Source organism: Rhyacophila brunnea, unplaced genomic scaffold, assembly GCF_057557595.1.
Source record: "Rhyacophila brunnea isolate RB1 unplaced genomic scaffold, BYU_Rbru_1.0 scaffold_219, whole genome shotgun sequence".
NCBI lineage: Eukaryota > Metazoa > Arthropoda > Insecta > Trichoptera > Rhyacophilidae > Rhyacophila > Rhyacophila brunnea.
Window position 1 is genome coordinate 18,885 of NW_028232881.1, and position 16,351 is coordinate 35,235.

Sequence of the window (16,351 nt, forward strand, 5' to 3'; positions counted from 1 at the left end):
GTGACTGGACATAGAATGGCAGAAGCATTTGCTGGTCATTTCAGGTCCGTCTACGCAAGTACCTAGTACTCCGAATCTGGATGTCGCCTCAACGTCAAGAAAACGATCGTGCGGTGCCCAATCCGTTGACATCTTCCCAATTGATGAAGGTGACGTGTATAGATTTATTAAACAACTTAAGAATACGCGCTCTTTGGGACTGGATAACGTCCCTACATTTTTTTTAAAGGGGTGTGTTGATTTTGTCAAAGGCCCACTATATAATCTATCAATAATATAATCTTACAATGGAGACAGGTATCTTTACAGAAATATGGAAGATGTCGAAGGTGACTCCAATTTATAAGAGTGGTACAGAGTCGTCAGAAGAAAACTACAGGTCGGTAGCTGTTCTCTCTGCAGCAGCAAAAGTTCTGGAGATGATAAAATTGAGTCATTTATAATGAATGAACAGCATGGATTTAGAGGAGGCCGATCAACGGAAACCAACCTGATGGTATTTACTGATTATGACGTGTCGTCAGTACTAGATAGAGGCAGCCAGGTTGACTGTTCTTACAATGATTTCTCGAAGGCATTTGACAAAGTCGATCACGATATTCTAATGGAAAAGCTCCAACTTATTGGATTGTCGGATCGATTTTTGAAGCTATTCGGGAGTTACTTTAGGAACCGTCAACAATACGTTTCGTACGGCCTTTATCAGTCACAGACCTTTTACACATTTTCTGGTGTCCCCCAGGGCTCAAACTTAGGGCCATTGCTGTTCACGATTTTCATAAATGACAGCATTGGTAATTAGAAATGCTATGTTTTTGTTGTTTGCTGAAGACTTGAAACTCTTCATAGAAGTTGTCACCTTGGACGATTGTCGTCAACTCCAACTTGATATAGATAATATATTAGATTGGGGCAGGCGTAACAAACTGGACTTCAATAATGATAAATGCAATGTTTTATCGTTTACTAAAGCCTCACGAGTATTGTTTTTCCAGTACTCGATGCATGGCAGAGTTCTCTCGCGAATATCATCTATAAGAGATCTTGGAATTACGTTTGACGGTAAACTGACGTTTAGTGGTCATATAGATACCATTTGTAAGAAGGCGCTAAAGATGTTGGGCTTTGTCTTGCGTACTTCCCGGGTCTTTTCGGATGTTACGGTACTAAAAATTCTCTATAACTCCTTAGTTAGAAGCAGACTTGAGAGTGGGTCTGTCGTTTGGGCTCCGCATCAGTTGAAGTACGGCCTTATGGTGGAGAGAGTCCAAAAGAAATTTTTGAGACTCCTTTACTTTCGGCTGTATGGATATTATCCGTGGCTCTATCCGACTGATTTTCTCTTAGGGATGCTTACATACTGTAGCTTAAAATTTAGAAGGGATCTTTATTTAGCTACATATTTTTTCAGACTTATACGCGGCGTAAATGTGAACTCTGCCATTCTTGGTGGTGTTGGCTTGTGTGTCTCTGATAATTACCTTAGGAATCGAGGGCATCCGTTGTTTGTTCTCCCACGATGCAGAACTAACCTGCCATTAGTAATGCCAATTGGGAGGGCAATAACCATGTTTAATGAAATCGCTTCGGATATTGATATATTCCACTTACGTGAGGGTGAATTTAGGTGGACGTTATTTTTTAATTTCTTAAAATAGGGTCTGCTTAACTCATCCGGTGTACTTCCTTGTACCTATATACTTAATATTTTTTGTATTTACACATTGTGTTATGTACATAAAACTGTTTTAAATTTGTTTCTAAATGTCATGTAGTGAACGTCTTAAACTTATAATTTGTAATGTCCACAATATGTAAAATAAATAAATTGAATTGAAATTGAATTGAATCATCAAGGCGGAGTTAGATGCAAGTTGGCTTACCTTTGAGTAGCAAAACTTGCGAGTTGTAGTCGCCCGGTCGACATGACGTCATATGACATCATTGTGACGTACTACCGGAGTGATAATAGCATTCGAGAAAATAACGCTAGTCAAATACTGGCGTTATTCATTGTCTCCATACACAAATAGGTGTTTCAGCATAATAATATCTATGGTGAGCAGTGTGTGTTGGGCGGCTTGCCTCGAGCGTGTATTGGCTTACGTCACAATTACGTCATGTCGTCGGGTGACTTTTTATCACCAGTTATAACATAGGCCTGCTGTACCTACATGCAGATCGAGAGGAAGATAATATTATCTTCTATCTCCATATTATGGAGGCGTACTGGGCACTGTGCTGCTTACTAAAAGGGATCCACAGATTTTTTTTTTACGAGAAATGGATGTTAGCCACATGCTCAAGCTATGAGATCCAACTCCGGTCAAACACACATTAAACAATAACATATGAATTTGCCAGGCTCGGTCCCCACAATATTATAAGCCGACGCAGTAACCGTAGAATAGTGTTTCCCAAAGTGTGGTACGCGTGCCCCCTGGGGTACCTACGGGAAGAGTTTGGTGGGGGTACGCGCTGCACCGGGCTTTGGCTGCGACTGCTGCAACAAGCATTAATACGACATCCATACTAGAAGGTTTATCGCATGCGGAAGAAGAGCAATTGTTGGAATTAGCTTCAGCCGGATTCTTGAAAAATGAATATAAGGAGTGTACTTTAATATCATTCTGGTTGCAAATGCACCATGTGTATCCAGTTTTAACAGAGAAATTCCAGAAATACATCTTGCCTTTTCAAACTCCATATCTATGTAAAGTTGCCCTTTCAGCATTTGTAGACATTAATTAAAAAAAAAGGAACTGGCTTTTGGAAGTGGAACAGCATCTCAGATTAAACTAATTAATCAGGGAACCAAATCATGTTGATCTGTCTCAACATAAACAATTTCATCCTTCTCATTGATTATGATGGATGTTATTTATAACATAACTTTTATTTATATTATTATAAACAATCACAAACACCCAGGCTTTGAGTAAAACACAATTTAAGATTGTCTCCTGACAGGGATCGAACCCAGAACTCTCGGGTGGAAGGCAAGCGCGTTACACACTGCACCATGAGAGCCGATGGTTAATAATTAATTGTTCTAGTATTAATTGCTGACTTACTGTGAATTATTGATTATTAAAATGCCAAACATTTTTTTTTAAAAAGATGAATTAGTAGGCAATGTATATAACAACTTATTTTCCATAGACCAGGCATGTCTAATTTGATCTGTGATCAACTATCCACTATCTAATATCATAATGCAATGATCTACCACACTCTATCTTTGTCATTCTGTAACTTTACTTATGTATTCGAAACAAATTAAACAACGCATCGTGTATTTCATCATTCAAGCTAAATCCTCAATTTCCCATTTGTCATGAAAATGGTCTTCTTTTGGGCAATCATTGTCAAACTATTGTCAAAAATATTATAAGAGTTCCATCCATTTATAAGTTTGAGGCACTAAAAATGCTATCAATATCAAATAAATGTCAAAAATAATACTCACTTCAAATCATTCAAAGCTTTATTAAGTCTAACAATATTATATTTAGGTCTACAACAATACAATTAATAAAATCACGCATGAGCGAGTGGTAAGCGGTAACGTGTCACATGATCGTTTTTCAATATGTGTTTGGATACAGAGCATGGACATGGACGTAGGTTCATCAAGGGGATAACATATTGTGTTATATCTCAATGATCGAGAGGTGGCTAAAATGCACGTCTACTTGTAGAGTCAAAGAGAAAAAATGTGCAAAAAATAATATCGACAATATTATTGAAAATTTATTTTTTAAATACGACGGTTATAAGTGGTTACCTCGTCAGTTATTCCTAGAAGCCCTAGTCTTGACCAACAACTTGCTCTTTCAAATATCAAGCTAAAAGTAAAAGTTTTATGTTCTTTGAAACAAGCTCATCTATCACATTAATCAGTTTTTATCGAATAATAAATATGTTAGGTATATTGTATAGGTATATCAGTAAATACATAATATTATAAAGTCATATTGATAATACAAATACATGTAAATATGTGCATTTAGTTCTTACTCGTATATTGTTATGTGTATTATGTATTTCATTATTTATCAAACAAAAAATACGACACCGCGGGACTTGAATCTGTATCTGCTGGATTCCCGCCAGTATGCTTTCCAAATAAATCTACGGGCATCTTAGTTAATTAAGAGAATTTTAACTAATGGTTGTTACATAAAATGCTCATCGAATTAGGTTATATATAATGTTGGCTATCGGTTTTAGTACCTACAAAATCATTTTTCTAGTAAATATGTGCTTAGGGTATTTTCAAATTATGTTTATTTCAATATAAAGAAAGTTACATTTCCAAATCTTGTGTCCTAATTGTAGAATAAAAAAAATAGTTGATCATATTAAATTGCCAGGTTTAAATGGGTCTTCGCCAGCATGTCATGTTATTGACGTTCACCCCGGTCCTGGAATAGTCTCAAAGGTACTTTATCTTCAACCGGTCCTGCCCTCGGACCGATTAAGAACCTTTGTTTGGCTAGCTCGATACTATTCGGGGAGAGGGTGATCAACTAAAGTTCTTGATTGACACTTTTGGAATACACTTGATCATTATTATTTAACTTTATATTATTTAGGACCACTACCTAGCGATAGGTTAGTGCCTAGATCATTAATTATCTGATTGTCTTTCAAATCGAACTTAATTTCGTAAATATTTACGTAAACGTCAAAGACAGCTGACTATCTGTCACGTTCCTTAGTATTAGATGTTTTTCATAAAATGTTTCGTTGATTGTTTTTCAAAATAAAAATAAAAACTCCTTTTGGTAATTCAGTTCAAATTATTTATTAAATTATTCTCGATAAATAAATTTAATTTCTTTTTAATTAATTATAATCGACAATTATACACTTCAGTTTAATTTCAAATAATTTCTTAATTATTTTATAAATCTTATTTAAATTAATTATTAAGTAAAGTTAATTAATTATAATTATTTTATATTTAATTTATGTACGATCACACACTTATAACTATGAGTCGCCGATCGTAAACTTTAAGGAGCTATGCTCTTTCAAAAAAAATATATCGCGGAAATAACTTCGCTAACGATGATACGACGCAGTATTATTTACGTTATCACTTGACAACTCGAATCGCACACGTCATCCGCCGTGACGTCAGACTACGACGCGACCGAAATACCTCCCGAATGAATATCGGAGAAATATCCAAAACTAAGCGAATTCGGATCGCCTCCGGGCACAACCTTCCGGGAATACTGAAAAACCGACGAAATGCAGGACGTTATATAGGCTCACAGCGGGAAAAACCCGAGATTTTGACGTCATTCGAAATATGGACCAATGGGAGATCGTTCTACCTCCTCCACAGAGTTAATGGCCAAAGTTTTGGACCAATCATAGAAAAGCCGTTTATTTCCCGGCTTTTCCGGAAAATTATGATCATTCAATAGAGTAAAAATATATAATTAGTTAATACCTATAGACGGTACAAGTTTGATAACAATCGTGAAAGTCCTTATAGTGCTTTCGACACAAATTGACCAAATATCTGTTAGTCCGTTTATCGAGCTAACAGAAAGGAAAAATGAAAATATTTTCGCTAAAAATAATACGTAACAAAGACGTGAGTCATTAAAATCACCGTCCAAGAGCGTGGATATAATAAGACTGGCAGAAATCGCAGTTGATCGTTTCTTTTATGCAGAACTTTTGCGGGCTAATTACAGACAGCCCGAAGGGGTTACGATTAAAATTTATTCAATTATATTTATAGAACACTTCAACTTAAAGGTATAACATTAGTTTCAATCTAAATTTCTATGACAAGTCTTCATTTATTGAGTTTGAAAATTACCTATTTCGGGTAATTTAATATTGATCTGTCAGGGTTAATTGACAGATCTAAAGAATAATTTTTTATTTGTAAATTAGGAGAGCAACCGAGTCCTTAGACTTACATTATCAGAATTTTCATTTTCGAAATTCCTTCATTTAACTTTTACAAAAGTAGGTACTTAAATTGGTACCCTTTTTATTACAATTCGAAATATTAATTTATTATTTAAATTGAGTGTGTGTAATCAGTACTTACAAAACGTAATCATTAGATTTTAATTACGACAATATTTGATATCATAATTTATTTATTTAAGGTATTCGACTTTGGCCGCGGCGAAAACATCGCGACTAAATTTGGAAAAAATAAAATTTATTTTTATATAATTCAAAATCAGATTAAATACAAATGGACATTTATTTACAATATTTAGCAAATGATATCCCATAAGTCGTTTACAATTTATCATCTATTTTTAACCTTAATTCTATACATTTCAATTACTTACATTTCACCTTATAAGACCATTTGGTCCCCTTGAAAGAAAATTCATCCGTAATTCATTCTAAGGGGCTATAAGTCGCTCAGATTGTACTATGGGACTCAATACACAATCAGAATAGCTTTGTTTAGAGATAGGGCACGTATTTTCAAGTAAAATCGACATTTAAGGTCGGATCGAAAAGTTGTGACGTCACTAATTTATTAATGAAAAATGCCAGCTGATGGCCTACATTTTGGGGCCGTGTCATTATGTTAATTTGTATAACTAGATTGTATACATGAGTAAATGGACTTTTACAAAGATAAATCATTTAGTGTGATTTCATGGGACCAGGTGTGATTGAATGGAAAATAACGTTGACAATTTAAGAGGTTTTTCACCGGGATGAGTAATTTTGTCGCTTCATTTTCGGTAAATCCAGTGAAGGGATGTTATACAAGAGGATGCTATTGCATTTAACATAAAACGTAATTATTTTTCGCAAGGATGAGTCGTTTTGTGTGACTTCATCCGACAAGATTTTATGCACGAGTAACCACATTGATCACATTTAAATGGCTTCTCATTAGAATGAGTCATTTTGTGTGATTTCATGTTTCCAGATGTAATACACGAGTAATCACATTGATCACATTTAAATGGCTTCTAATTAGAATGAGTCCTTTTGTGCGACTTCATGTTTCCAGATGTTATACACGAGTAATCACATTGATGACATTTAAATGGCTTTATACCAGTATGTGTCATCATATGTGTTTTTAAATAACTAGATGTTTTACAAGAATATTCACACAGATCACATTTAAATGGCTTCATACCAGTGTGGTTCATTATATGTAATGTCATGTTACGAGATGTTTTACAAGAGTAATTACATTGATCACATTTAAATGGTTTTTCATCGGAATGTATCACTTTGTGTCTTTTCAGAACACGGGATGTTATACAAGAGTAGTCACACTGATCACATTTAAATGGCTTTATACCATTATGCGTCATTATATGTAATTTCAATCTACCAGATGTTTTACAAAAATAGTTACAATGATGACATTTAAATGGCTTCAAACCAGTGTGTGTCATTATATGTACTTTCATGATACCAGATGTTTTACAAGAGTAATTACATTGACCACATTTAAATGGCTTTTCACCAGTATGTGTTATTTTGTGTACATTCAGATTTTGAGATGTTTTACAATTATAACCACATTGCTCACATTTAAACGGCTTTTCTCGAGAATGAGTCATTTTGTGTTTACTCATGCTACCAGATCTTATACACGAGTAATCACATTGTTGACATTTGAATGGCTTTATACCAGTATGTGTCATTATATGTAATTTTAAATTACCATATGATCTACAATAATATTCACATAGATCACATTTAAATGGCTTTTCACCAGAATGTGTCATTTTGTGTTGATTCATGACACCAGATGTTTTACAAGAATAATCACATTGTTGACATTTAAATGGCGTTATACCAGTATGTGTCATTATATGTAATTTCAAAAGACTAGATGTTTTACAAGAATAATCACATATATTACATTTAAATGGCTTTAAACCAGTGTGTGTCCTCATATGTACTTTCAAGTGACCAGATGTTTTACAAGAGTAATTACATTGACCACATTTAAATGGCTTTTCACCAGAATGTGTCATTTTGTGTTCTTTCAGATGTTGGGATCTTTTACAAGAATAATCACAATGATGACATTTAAAAGATTTTTCTGGAGAATGAGTCATTTTGTGTGCTTTCATGTTACCAGGTGTTTTACACGAGAAATCACAATGATCACATTTAAATGGCTTTTCATCAGAATGTCTCAACTTGTGTAATTTCATGCTACCAGATGTTATACATGAGTAATCACACTGATCACATTGAAATGGCTTTTCACCAGAATGTGTCATTTTGTGTGTTTTCATGTTACCAGATATGATACACGAGTAATCACATTGATCACATTTACGTGGCTTTATACCAGTATGTGTCATTATATGTAATTTCAGTAGACCAGATCTTATACAAGAAAAATCACATTGCAAACATTTAAATGGCTTTTCTCCGGTATGTGTCAATTTAAGCTTTTTCGTGTCGCTAGAATAATTAGATTCAACGCTTTTAAATGGCCTTTGACAAGAAAAATTGCTTTTACTACGTTTACATTGTTTTACATCCATACTAGTGATTTCGTGGAATATATTTTTTTCGGGTATTGATTTAGTAACATTACGTTTAATAGTTCCAAATGTTTTTTTAAACCTTTTGTTGTAATCCTCGAGTTCTTTTTTAACATCTTGTTCGTCGATTTGTATGATGTCATCAATTTTCTCTTCTTCCGACGACTTAAGTTTTGCTTCGCTATCCTAAAAAAGCATTTATAATGTAATTATTAGCACAGCACGATCTAGACAGCATAACCATTTTTTAAACTTTCATCCGCAATACATGTATGCCTTTATTTATCTACTGAAGTTACACAGGTTTCCTAGTTGAGCTAAACGATGCAAAAATAATTTACTTTGTTTTAAGATACATTTAGTTTTCATAACAGAGAAGTGGGTATTGTCATCCAGTTAGTTTTTCGCTCTAATCCAGATTGCAATTTGACCTCGATCGGCCCTGACAATTTACGTATGGTTTTCATTTCATAGTACAGAATAGATTCAAATAGATCAAAGTGATGTAGCCTTTTGTTTCACTCTACATGTATCTAAGTGTGTTTGACGTCCTTCAGAATATCGATTTGAGTTGGCTGTAGTGTACTTTAGGTAAATAAACTATTGTTTTAACTCAACCATTGTCCTATTTCTTAAGTGAGTAGAGTAAAAGAAGATACAAATTTTGGTACAGTAGATGAAGATTGCACAATGGGATAGTAGGTACATTTGCTTGCGGCATTCTCCTTGAACGAATTATATTGAATTATAATATGATCCATTGGTACTGGTAGTGATAATGCTATGTGTACGGCTATTTTCTGTTTTATTTACAATCTCGCGTCAAAAGATGGACGCGGTGAACGAAACAATGTCACTTAATCAACAGAAGAGAAATTTGAAAGTTGATAACTTGACTCGAATTTAATATGCATCTGTACGTGTATGTATTCAACCAGCTCTGGTATAGTAGAGTAGTTTGAATAATAACCTCTTCTAAATTATCGATTTTCCAACTTTATGTTCTTACGAATGTTTTTATCTTTTTTAACGATATCCGATTATATGCATCGCAGCTGTACCTAATATTTGATCTAATTTAATTTCATTAGTTATGCTATTTGTGTCCGCTGTTATTGGGACCATCACATATTATTTTATACTAAATTTTCATTATTCTACCTATTCTATGTGATTGATTTTACTGGTTAACCTACATTAATTTATAATAAAATATACTTACCCCATTCACGAATACTTTGCACGTAAGCGTATAAAGGGTTTGCCATCGCTGCTATAGATTATAGGAAGCTGCATATTATCATATCTGTAGGTACTTACAATGCTAAAATTTTGCAATAAAAGTATTTATTTGAAACCTTACGTTGTATTCTTCGAGTTCCTTTTTAATCTCATGTTCATCAATGTGTATGTCGGAGTAAATTTCATCTGTGTCTGACAAACACAAGTTCGATTGAGCCATAACAGTGCTAGTGGTTTTAACCTAAATAAAACAAACAGAAGACAGATCGTATTAATAACAAAAAAATAAATATACTTATTCATTTTGATGAGTTTCCGGCTAAAACCAGCGCTCGGAATGGACCGGAACGTACCAGAGCATAGCTCCGGTTCGTGAATTTCCCTAGGATGGCGTTCCTTTTCGTTAAAACCCCGAGGATAGCGTACCGGTTCGTAAAATCTTCAAGCCTCCTACTTAATATTATTACGTTTCAGTTCGGATTTAATTAAAATTGAGGAAAAATTATTTGATAAATAAATATAAAACATATATATATGAATCAATATTTTAATTATAAAAAATAATTTAACTTGCTTAGAATCCCTGGACTTTCAATGACCCGTTCATTTATTTATGTACATACTTAAGTTTTTTTGAAATAGTGATAGTGTAAGACAATATATTTGAGAAATAACCTTTTTTCATGATAATACTGTATGGGTGTATGGCTGTCAAAATGCACTAATAGACCTTTTCGCGACAATTGTGATAAAACAATAAAATTGTATACAAAAAATGCACTGGGGTTACGGGTAAGATTTATTGCCTTGTTCCATTTATGTACAATAATGTATAATAAAAAAAGATTTTTTGGATGCTAAAGTAGGTAAAGGTCGAAGCTATTTTTATTGGAATGTAGGTACATTATATTGTAGTATTAATTTATAAACGAGAAACCTTTATATACCAATTTTAATAACATTAGAAACCTATTAGGATAGAATTCTGATTATTCCATATGCCCACATGATGTATATATTTTTGAAGTTGTACTTCTTTTGGCGCGTTTTGAGCAATCAAATCAAAATGACTTACAGTGAACAATATTCACCTTACCCCTCACAACCACCTGTGGTTATTAACACCACACCGCCAACAACTCTGCAGATTGCTAACTAGAACGCCAACAGCGGACAAATAAAGTCAAATTATTACTTTAGCGTCAACACAAACATAGAAACTTCGAAAGTAAGCCGCCCCGCACCACACACTGTCATAATCGAGCGTATCAAGGAGCTCTACATCTGGTTGTGAAGCATCAGTGTTTTTTAAACCTAGGAATGTCTCAGGATCCGATACCTAAGACTAAGGTCACCACAATTTGCTCATGGGAGGGAGGAGCACGGTGACCTAACGAGTAATAAGTAAGTAACTAAATAATGAGTAAGAGATGAAAGATAGGCCATTTAGTTATCTCTCCGTCTGTATAGATATAAAAAATATACATTTTGTCGTGTTGATTCCGTTAATTCGTAGGAGAAATCACTGTATAACCCCAATTTTTTCAGTTATTTTTCTTTCTTTCTTCAGTCAGAACATTGACGAAAGTCTACGAGATCTTCCTAAATAGGTATATACACGCGAATACTACAGAAGGCGAGGACAAAATGCTATTTGCCCTTGGTGCCACATATTATGGGCGCTGTCATATTAGAAAAATTGGTAAGGTGTATAAAATGTAAATAGTTGTATCGTTCGAATGATAATAGTAAAAGAAGTTTAATAATTGTAATGCACAATTATTAAACATGGAGTGCCAACTAATTCAATCAATAAAACATGAAATATTTAGTACTATTAATCTCACAGCGTATAAGATTCGGCTTTCTGCCAACTTAACCCTGTGTAAAGAATGCTTTATAAATCATTTATCTACCTCAAATAAAATGTCATTTGTAAACTCGTTGAAATATTAAATTATAATTTTTGGGCGCCTTAAAAGTTGTGTATTTACAAATTAAATATAACAGTATAAAAATAAGAACACAGCTAATCGTGAAAAGTGTATTTTAATTACACACAAACAATTTACATTGAAATTTAAAAATGATACGGAAACATATTAAAATTCTAATACAAATTTGAGAAGCGTTCACTTGGTACAGTACATTAGAGTATTTCTTGTAAGATGGTAATTAATTACTTAGCTTTAAGTGTGATGGCTGGAATCTCATCTTGTCTTCTACCTTCCGTCCGAAGGGAAGAAGCGCCATTCTGCGTTGAAACTGTTTCTATTATGTTAACCGAGCACGTCCAATCTGAACTGAATCTAATCTTGGAGTGAAATCTTCTGGGCGGAAATAAGTTATTTGTTGATATGACGCTTTCAAAAAGGCGGGAAGAAACCTCATTGGCCTATTTTTAACCGTCATTGTTTTAGAAACAAGGTTGACACATACTTTTAACAAGGTTGTGCCAAATTTATTGTTAATTAAATTAACATTATTTATTTAATATCTGCGTTTGAAATGTAGACATGTCACGTGAAATGTAACATGACAGCGCATGGGCCATTGATTGCCACACTTATATACTTTTCACCGCGGAAGCATGCCTTCCCAGCTGCAGTTACTGACGAAATGATTTGAAACTGTCAAATAATATCGGTTTACTTCCACTGCACTAAGATAAATAGGATCAGTTAAGTAGGTAGGTAAGTAAACTTGAATCTGTGTATTCATCCAACATGCATATTTTAATACCGCGTAATCATTATTATATTATTACATAATTTGCAATTATTGCTTTATTTATTAGTATAATAATAATAAATATCTATCTAAAATTGCGACAGGTTTAGATAGATGAAATAAATTAAATAATTCATTTAATTAGGTAGGTATATTATGGCAATAATAAAAATATCTGAAGTTTTTCACGCATTCTCCACATGATAACGATGTGGGGATGGTCCCTATGAACCCTTAAGGTAGAGCTGCCCCCGCATGCATAATATTATCATGTCACATTATGTCACTAGATAACATCATCCACGATTTATTTGTTTTATTTTCATCACGATTTTTATAGACTAGATACGAGAAAGAAACAAAATATGTTTATACCCATATTGTAAAGTACGTACATGGTTCAAATAAATGTATTACCTGTTTTCCTGGACAATATTCTGAATACGAACAGCTTGGTTGAGGTTCTTTATAATTAATTGTATCTTCAATAAACTCTTTCTTGATGTCCACTCGGTGAAATTTGGGTTCAGATTTTATATTTACTAAGTCTCTTGTTTGAAGGTTCTGTAAAAAACAATATACTTATTATTATTTCATTAAATCAAGGTTAATTTATGGAATATCGCTCACTTGTATATGATTTATAATAATCAGTATATTCATCGGAGAGCCAATATTTCCCAGCTGCAACACGGTTTCTTAAGCTCGATGCTGTACATAGATCAATTTACAAGTTATAGTTGAGAAAAGTATTCTTTATTTAATGAATAACATGGTAGTAAAATCTTTATTTGCGTATATCTCAAAACTATGTTATTGTAGATAGGACAGTTATCTGAAAACTCCAAATAATGTAACCAAATATATTATATATAGATATCTCTTCTCACTCTAAGTTGATCTTACGTGACGGTACGCCAGGTGTTTGTTGGTTATTTTTAATTTGTTGATCTACCCAGATTTGTTGGTCCATTTCCAAAGATGACATACGAAATTGATCCATTTGGAGCAACAAAAGTATCGATCTATTAATAGAAGCCACGCCCATTTCCCCCTCCATATACATTTTACTCTTTTAATAAAGGTTGTGACGATATACACTACAACTAACAATTAGTATAGGAAAAATTAATGTGCGCTATTAATGGCGGATATTACCAGCATACCTCCACCCTTCGCTAATGGTGTCAACCCATATCAGTCTACCGTATTCATATTTAGAACAATTGGTTTAACAGAACTTATTGTGCGCTATTTATGGTGGATATTAACAGCCTACCTCCACTTCTCGCTACTGGTGTCAACCCAGATCAGTTGACCCTATTTATATTTAGAACAATTAGTCTTCACAAAATTTAGTGTGCACTGTTTATGGTGGATTTAGACAGCCTACCTCCACCCATCGCTAATGGTGTGCACTATTTATGGTGGATTTTAACAGCCTACCTCCAACCTTCGCTACACTACAACTAACAATTATTAGTTTAGGAAAAATTAATGTGGGATATTAATGGTGGATATTAACAGCCTACCTCCACCCATCGCTACTGGTGTGCACTATTTATGGTAGATTTTAACAGCCTACCTCCGCTCCTCGCTACTGGTGTCAACCCATATCAGTCGACCCTATTTATATTTAGAACAATTAGTTTTAACAGAATTTAGTGTGCACTGTTTATGGTGGATGTTGACAGCCTACCTCCACCCATCGCTACTGGTCTGCACTATTTATGGTGGATTTTAACAGCCTACCTCCAACCTTCGCTACACTACAACTAACAATTAGTTTAGGAAAAATTAATGTGCGCTATTTATGGCGAATATTAACAGCCTACCTCCACCCTTCGCTAAAAGTGTCAACCCATATCAGTCTACCGTATTCATATTTAGGACAACTGGTTTAACAAAACTTATTTTGCGCTATTAATGGTGGATATTAACAGCTTATCTCCACTCTTCGCTACTGGTGTCAACCCATCAGTCGACCCTATTTATATTTAGAACAATTAGTTTAACAGAATTTAGTGTGCACTGTTTATGGTGGATTTTGACAGCCTACATCCACTCCTCGCTACTGGCGTCAACCCATATCAGTCGACCCTATTTATATTTAGAACAATTAGTTTAACAGAAATTAGTGTGCACTATTTATGGTGGATTTTAACAGCCTACCTCCAACCTTCGCTACACTACAACAATTAGTTTAAGAAAAATTAATGTGGATCTATATATATATATATTATGCTTCTGTAATTATTAATAATAACCGTGACTTTGTTTTTTTGTACAAGGTAGTTGTTGGTAATTTTGAGCAATCACAAACATCACAAATTGTGTCCTCACCGGGTGGGTATTGAACCCAGAGCTCTCGGATGGAAGACCAGCGCCATTGACACTGCACCAAAAGAGCCGCCTTGACCAATTGATTGGAAACTGTCAAATAATATCGGTTACTGCATTCAGATGAATTGGATCAGTGCAGTATGTCTGTCTTCGCGCAATCAATAGATACATATTATCATATACCTAACCAGTAAACCAGTAACAAGTAAATAATCCAGTACCTACCTATATCGGCTATTATCAAAATTCCAATAATCAATAGATACATATTATCATATACCGAACCAGTAAACCAGTAACAAGTAAATAATCCAGTACCTACCTATATCGGCTATTATCAAAATTCCAATAATAAGAAGAGAAATATTAGTTAAAAAATATTTCAATTAATGTCAAAATATTATTATTAACTTTTTGAGCTTTTTTGTATAGAAAAAAAGAATTCACAAGCCAATTATTCGTAATTCCATGAGGTACATAGTGGATTTATTATGGTTTTGGATACGCTTAATATATAGTAAACCTAGATAGGTACGCGTAATTTTGCAACGCTTGCAAAGAAATAAATACGTGTACGAAATTAATGACAATGTCCGCAAACATAAACTTACACCAATAAATGCCTACATAACCCGTTTACACGTGTATGGATTTACTCCTGATAGTATATATTATCACGGCCATTACAAGAAAATGTACCTACGTGTAAACATGTTCAACTATCTTGCAGTTGCAAGATTGCATGCATGAATCAAAAAGTTCGGAAGCTTCTGTATTTTCACGCCACAGTTGGATTTATTCGATATATGCGTCTGCGCAAACTGCTGCTGCTGCAAACCTGCCGGGAAAAAATAAGCCGCACCACGCAGCGACTCATTTTAAGGACAGCCGATTTTTACGACTGCCATAAAATGACAACATCGCGTCTTGCTTACTCTTGAAGAATGATATTGGAGATACAGTCAGTACTTAAAATACCCACTATTGCTGCAAGTAAATCCATGGACGTGTACAGGCGCTATATAGGACATAAGCTTCATAAAACTAACCTCAAAAGCAATGCTGGAACCGTCGGCAATCTCTTGCTTTATATAAATATTGGTCACAGGGTTAATTTGATGGTTTAAGGGCACCTCCCATTCTGCATCAAATTCGAATTCATCCGGCTCGCGTTTCACGTCCATCTTTAGAATTTATTGAAAGCGTGCGATAGATTATCGTAGCAGAACAAAAACGTGCAGGCGTCAGGAGTTATTCTTAATAACAGTTCTGACAATGGGACACGCGCTGTCAGTGTTGCCATATTTTGAAAGTGGAATTATAGTACAGAGCCTCCAAAATTATAGTATTTGGGGATAAAATATAGTACGCGTTGTCATCTGTTCAAAATGTATGTAGGTTTTTGGTTTTTCGGAAAAAAAATAACGGAGAATTTTGTAGGATTTGTGAGTATTTCACCGCGGGCCGCAGGTTCCCAATTTTTCATGGTCGGCTCGTTTTTTTTAGGAAAA

At 34.3% G+C, this 16,351-nt stretch overlaps 1 protein-coding gene across 1 annotated transcript; it reads right to left on the bottom strand.

Annotated features, from left to right (window-relative positions):
* Positions 1–4,881: 4,881 nt before the first annotated feature.
* On the bottom strand, positions 4,882–16,138 carry LOC147070531 (uncharacterized). Its single transcript, XM_085949312.1, has 4 exons — positions 15,890–16,138; positions 12,915–13,061; positions 9,889–12,097; positions 4,882–8,711 (listed from the first exon to the last, which is right to left on the bottom strand). Exons 1-3 carry the CDS (start codon positions 16,022–16,024, stop codon positions 12,077–12,079), a joined length of 303 nt encoding a protein of 100 aa, XP_085805438.1. The 5' UTR covers positions 16,025–16,138; the 3' UTR covers positions 4,882–8,711; positions 9,889–12,076.
* Between the last annotated feature and the right edge of the window lie 213 nt (positions 16,139–16,351).